General features: G+C 53.6%; 1 protein-coding gene across 2 annotated transcripts in view; it reads left to right on the forward strand.

Annotated features, from left to right (window-relative positions):
- Window positions 1-6,604, forward strand: part of CLIP3 (CAP-Gly domain containing linker protein 3) — a 16,451-nt gene that overhangs the window by 2,916 nt on the left and 6,931 nt on the right. For both annotated transcript variants that reach the window (XM_017506665.2, XM_037730750.1), the window contains exons 3-7: window positions 1,149-1,288; window positions 1,371-1,464; window positions 1,667-1,828; window positions 2,142-2,260; window positions 3,993-4,229. In XM_017506665.2, coding sequence (XP_017362154.1) covers window positions 1,149-1,288; window positions 1,371-1,464; window positions 1,667-1,828; window positions 2,142-2,260; window positions 3,993-4,229 — 752 coding nt within the window. The remainder of the gene's footprint in view (window positions 1-1,148; window positions 1,289-1,370; window positions 1,465-1,666; window positions 1,829-2,141; window positions 2,261-3,992; window positions 4,230-6,604) is intronic.

Here is a 6,604-nt window from a genome sequence, read left to right on the forward strand (position 1 = left end):
AGGAGATGGAGAAGGGTGGGTGCTGATTTAGACAGTGTGGTTTGGGGAGGCCTCTCTAAGGAGCTGACATTTGGGCAAAGATCTGTAAAGCCTTGTGAAGATGTGAGGGAAGTCTATCCCGAATGGGAAAAACAGCAAGTGTCAAGAGCCTGAGACAGGAATTTGCTTGGCACGTGGGAGGGACAGACGGAGCCTGGTGTGGGAAATGAGGGAAGGGGAATTAGTGAGGGGAGAAGGCTGAGAATTGAGGGGCTGGATGTGCAGAGCCCCGAGGGCCGTGGGGAAGACTTTGGTCTGTACTCTGGACGGGTTGGGAGCTGGAGGAGGGTTTTGAGCCAAGCAGGGCTATGATGTGACTGCAGTTCTAAAAGGAGCACGCTGGCTGATTCCTGGAGACACCTTCTATGTGGCATTTCCCTGGGCTGTGTATAATCTGATCATTCATGTACACGTTCATTCACCACTCACTGAGTTCCTGCCACATGCCAGGGCCCTGTGCTGGGTGCTGACGTCACAGAGAGCCGCACTCCTTAGAGTCGAGTGGGAGGAGACAGAAGTGCCTCTAGGCACCACCCTGGTTGGACACAGGTTGATTCCTGCTCACGGATACATTTTATTTTATTTTTAAAATTTTATTTATGTATTTACTTTTTTTGAGATGGAGTCTCACTCTGTCACCCAGGCTGGAATACAGTGGTGCCATCTCGGCTCACTGTGGCCTCTGCCTCCCGGATTCAAGCAATTGTCCTGCCTCAGCCTTCTAAATAGCTGGGATTACAGATGCCCACCACCATGCTTGGCTAATTTTTGTATTTTTAGTAGAGTCAGGGTTTTACCACGTTGGCCAGGCTGGTCTCGAACTCCTGACCTCAGGTGATCCGCCTGCCTCGACCTCCCAAAGTGCTAGGATTACAGGCAGTGAGCCACTGCCTCCCGGCGGGCATTGAGATTTTTATGTGAGCCCACCTGAGTTTGAAACCTCATGCGGGCCACACAGAAAATGTCTGTTAGTTGACTGTGGCCCGTGCGCTACCAGTTTGAGACCCTGCATTAGAGGCTCTAAGAGGCAAAGACCTAGAGCTCCCCTACTGAGGCTGGAAGGAGGGGGTCAGTTGCATGGGGTGACCTTGGACCTCTTGCCGCCCCAGCTTTCACCTTCTTCGATCCCAATGACCCGGCGTGCCAGGAGATCCTGTTTGACCCTCAGACCACCATCCCTGAGCTGTTTGCCATTGTGCGCCAGTGGGTGCCCCAAGTCCAGCACAAGATAGACGTCATCGGCAATGAGGTGAGAACACTGGGGAAACCAGGGAGAGGCGGATGTGGTCCCCCACATGTGTGTGACCCTCCTGCTCCCCTGGTACTCACAGATTCTGCGCCGAGGCTGCCATGTGAACGATCGTGATGGGCTGACCGACATGACACTGCTCCACTATGCGTGCAAGGCTGGGGCCCACGGAGTCGGTGAGAGCCCACACCCCCAAGTCATGAGCCCCAAAGCTTAGGCCCCCAGACCCAACACCCTCAAAACCACCCAGAACTCAGGGCCCATCTGGGACCCGAAGCTTACGATCCGAAGTATATTTCCTGAGGCCCAGGGCCCTCCCCATGCCCTGGGCCCATGCTCTGGAATGGGGGTTCCAGGCTGACCCCGCCTATTGCGCAGGGGACCCCGCGGCAGCGGTGCGCCTCTCGCAGCAGCTGCTGGCGCTGGGCGCAGATGTGACCCTGCGCAGCCGCTGGACCAACATGAACGCGCTTCACTACGCGGCCTATTTCGATGTGCCCGACCTTGTGCGCGTGCTGCTGAAGGGCGCGCGGCCGCGAGGTGAGGAGGAGAGCCCTGGCTGGGAGGGGACAAGGACTTGTGTGAGGGAGGCGGAGACCCCGGTGAGGCCAGGCTGGGAGGGGAAGGAGGACTGCGATTCAAGGAGATAGTGGGAGGCTGGAGGCGTAGGAGAGGGGGCTCAGTGGACCACTACTCCAGGGAGGGGCGGGGCTGCGAAAGGAGGGGTGGGGTTCCGAGATGGGGGCAGGGCTCTGTGTCGGAGGCCTGGGACCTGCAAGTTAAAAGATGAGCCCTGAGGTGGGAGGAGGGCTGGGAGCGCTCACCCAGAACCTCTCCTCTTGCCCACTTGCAGTGGTGAACTCCACATGCAGTGACTTCAACCACGGCTCAGCCCTGCACATCGCTGCCTCCAACCTGTGCCTAGGCGCCGCCAAATGTTTGCTGGAGCACGGTGCCAACCCCGCGCTGAGGGTACTGCCACCCTCGCCCAGAACCCGTTACCCTCCTGCTCCCTTCCTCCCCCACTTCCCTCCAGCAAATCTCTGCATTTCCCGTGACTCCCTAGATACTACAAATGCCGTCTGTACATTCAGCAAATGCAATAACAGCTGAAATTTGCCTAGTGTTCATTATGTCAGGTGAAGTCTATTGTAAGCCTTGTTTTACCATGGGGAAACAGGCAGAGGGATTAAAGGATCTCCTCAGGGTCATCCAGCCTACCCTGTGGCACTGCGTGACAGCATTTCAAGGTAATAAGGAAAGTAGGGCTAGGCCTTCTGTGAATGAGAGGGTTGGGCCCTCCTAAGCCCTCAATATGATCTTTGACCCCGGACCCATGCTCCATCCCCAATGTTAATTACCTTGCAGCCGTCCAGGCAAGGGTATCTTGGGGAAATATGGCCTGTGCCCCTGAGATCTGCCCACTCTTTCTCTCTCTTTTATTTTTTTTTTGAGACGGAGTCTGGCTCTGTCATCCAGGCTGGAGTGCAGAGGCAGGATCTCAGCTCACTGCAACCTCTGCTTCCTGTGTTCAAACACTTCTGCCTCAGCCTCTTGAATAGGTGGAATTATAGGTATGCGCCACCATGCCTGGATAATTTTTGTATTTTTAGTAGAGATGGGGTTTCACCATGTTGGTTAGGCTGGTCTCGAACTACTGACCTCAGGTGATCTGCCCACCTCAGCCTCTCAAAGTGCTAGGATTCCAGATGTGAGCCACCACACCCAGCCCACAGGAGCCCATTCTCAATGTTCATCCCCCACATGTCCCCATTACAGGTTTGGGGTCTCCAGAGATTGCCTCCTTGGGGGCATGACCTACAGCACTGAAATGTGGCCTTCATTCCTACTGCTTCTGGCCCCAATCCCACCCTCAAATTATTTGATACACCCCCAGGCCTGGGTCTCAGGGGTAGGCTTCCCTAGAGATGTGGTCTGCACCTTTCTGCCCTGCCCCTTCTTGTTTTTTTTTTTTTTTTGGAGACAGAGTTTCGCTCTTTTTACCCAGGCTGGAGTGCAATGGCTTGATCTTGGCTCACCGAAACCTCCACCTCCTGGGTTCAAGCAATTCTTCTGCCTCAGCCTCCCAAGTAGCTGGGACTACAGGCATGCGCCACCATGCCCAGCTAATTTTTGTATTTTTAGTAAAGACAGGGTTTCACCATGTTAACCAGGATGGTCTTGATCTCTTGACCTCGTGATCCACCTGCCTCGGCCTCCTTAAGTGCTGGGATTATAGGCATGAGCCACCGCGTCTGGCCTCTTTTTTTTTTTGAGACGGAGTCTCACTGTCACCCAGGCTGGAGTGCAGTGGCACGATCTCAGCTCACTGCAACCTCCGCCTCCCAGGTTCAAGTGATTCTCCTGCCTCAGCCTCCCGAGTAGCTGGGATTACAGGTGCGTGCCACCACACCTGGCTAATTTTTGTATTTTCAATAGAGACATTTCACCACGTTGGCGAGGCTAGTCTCAAACTCCTGACCTCAAGCGATCTGCCTGGCTTGACTTCCCAAAGTGCTGGGATTATAGGCGTGAGCCACCGCACCTGGACTTCCCCTACCCCTTCTTATTCTTAGGTTGGCCCAGGGTATGACCTAGTCCTACCCCTGCATCACCCAGACTGGTGCTCTCTAGGGGCAGTGCCTCCATGGGGGTGTGGCCTGTGCCACTGAGTTCCCATCCCCTCTTCCCATTGTCCCCCCAGAATCGAAAAGGACAGGTGCCGGCAGAGGTGGTCCCAGATCCTATGGACATGTCCCTGGACAAGGCAGAGGCGGCACTCGTGGCCAAGGAGCTGCGGACGCTGCTGGAAGAGGCGGTGCCACTATCTTGCGCCCTCCCCAAGGTCACACTACCCAACTATGACAACGTCCCAGGCAATCTCATGCTTAGCGCACTGGGCTTGCGCCTGGGAGACCGAGTGCTGTTGGACGGCCAGAAGGTCAGGGGCTGGGTTTGTGTGGGTGTGTATGGTTGGTGGGGGGTGGGACTCAGCCCCTTCATCCCTCGGAGCTGGATCCTCAGGCCAAGTGCAGTGTCTCCCGTTTGTCTGCCTGCCATCGTAACCATCCACCCAGTACTTGATTTCATCTCAGTTGTTCCTGAGTGTCTCCTTTGAAACTCACCATGTGCTGAGCTCTCTGCCTGGGGTGGGGAGGAGACAACCTATCATCCGACAGTGACAGCTGAGAGTGATCACAGCTGCTGTGGGGAGGGGTGAGCAGAATGATCTGTGCACCTGTGGCTCCTCCTGGGTTTTGTAGTCCTTGATCAGGCCCCTCTATTCTCAGAGGCAAGTCTGGGTAGGCAAGTCCAGGCCAGAGTGATTGGGGTGTGATGGGGAAGGCACCCAAATTGCAGATTGTGGAGGAGCAAGCTGGGAAAAAAAAAAAGAGAGAAAGGAGTCTCAGGTAGGGGGAGTGGATGTCACAGCCCCAGAGGGCAGAGAGAATCTTCATTTATCCAGGGACTCCAACTTCATTCATTTCCTGGGTGTCCCTCAGGCTCCATGCGGGACCCAGTCTGTCCCTTAGGGAGAGAGTGCTGTGTCTGCCCCCGCCCTGCTCTCATGGAGCTCCACTTGTAATGAAGGGGAGACAGTCAAGAAAGTAAACCTACAGTTGAGATAATTTCTGGGCCGGGCATGGTGGCTCACACCTGTAATCCCGGCATTTTGGGAGGCTGAGCTGGGAGGGTTGATTGAGGCCAGGAGTTGTTAGAGACCAGCCTGGGCAACATATTGAGATCCCGCCTCTACTGAAAAAGAAAAAAAAGTAATTTCTGGTAGCAACTAGGGCTGTGAACACCATTATATGTTTGGATTCAGTAAATTTTCCCTGGCTGAATGCCAGGGTGGTTTTAGCCGGGGTGTTCTGAGACAGCTTCTCTGAGGAGGTGGTGTCCAAACTGAGATGGGAAAGAACTCTGCCTGCAAAGATAAGGAAGCAAAGGATGCAGTAGGTATGGAGACCCCGAGAAAGGAAGGGGCAGCGTGACGGGAGTTATGGGAAGGGGGGTGAGGTGGAGAGGTCAGCCGGGCTGCATCACAGCAGACCTGTAGGCCACTGGAAGGAGTTTGAATTTTGTTTTTGTTTTTTTTTTTTGGGGGGGGACGGGCTCTTGCTCTGTCACCCAAGCTGGAGAGCAGTGGCACGATCTTGGCTCACAGCAAACTCCCGGGTTCAAGTGATTGTCATGTCTTAGCCTCCCAGTAGCTGGGATTACAAACATTCACCAACAAGCCTTGCTAATTATTTATTTATTTATTAGGTTTAATTTTTAGTAGCAACGGGGTTTCGCCATGTTGGCTGGGCTGGTCTAGAACTCCTGGTCTCAAGCGATCTGCCTGCCTTGGATCCCAAAGTGCTGGGACTTCCAACAGAGCTTTCTATAATGTCTGTGCTGTGCTGTCCAGTAAAGTAGCTACAAGCCACATGTGACTATTGAGCACTTGAAATTTGGCTAGTGTGACTGGGGAAATGCACTTTTAATTTAGTTTAAATTTTTTTTTTTTTTTTTGGATACGGAGTTTTGTTCTTGTTACCCAGGTACCCAGGCTGGAGTGCAATGACACAGCCTCAGCTCACCGCAACCTCCACCTCCTGGGTTCAGGCAATTCTCCTGCCTCAGCCTCCTAAGTAGTTGGGATTATACAGGCACGCGCCACCATGCCCAGCTAATTTTTTGTATTTTTTTTAGTAGAGATGGGGTTTCACCGTGTTGACCAGGATGGTCTCAATCTCTTGACCTTGTGATCCACCCGCCTCCGCCTCCCAAAGTGCTGGGATTACAGGCGTGAGCCACCGCGCCCGGCCCAATTTAGTTTAAATTTATTGTTATTTATTTATTTATTTATTTATTGAGATGGAGTCTCACTCTGTTGCCCAAGCTGGTGTGCAGTGGCACGATCTAGGCTCACTGCAACCCTCCTGGGTTCAAGCGATTCTCCTGCCTCAGCCTCCCGAGTAGCTGGGACTACAGTTGCACACCATCATGCCTGGCTAATTTGTATATTTTTAGTAGAGACGGGGGTTTCACCATATTGGCCATGCTAGTCTCAAACTTCTGACTTCAGGTGATCCTCCCACCTCAGCCTCCCAAAGTGTTAGAATTACAGGCATGAGCCACCATGCCCAGACTAAATTTATTTATTTTTGGCCGGGCGCGGTGGCTCACGCCTGTAATCCCAGCACTTTGGGAGGCCGAGGCGGGTGGATCATGAGGTCAAGAGATCGAGACCATCCTGGTCAACATGGTGAAACCCCGTCTCTACTAAAACTACAAAAAATTAGCTGGGCATGGTGGCGCGTGCCTGTA

The sequence above is a fragment of the Cebus imitator genome, unplaced genomic scaffold (genome assembly GCF_001604975.1).
Source record: "Cebus imitator isolate Cc_AM_T3 unplaced genomic scaffold, Cebus_imitator-1.0 Scaffold356, whole genome shotgun sequence".
Taxonomy (NCBI): domain Eukaryota; kingdom Metazoa; phylum Chordata; class Mammalia; order Primates; family Cebidae; genus Cebus; species Cebus imitator.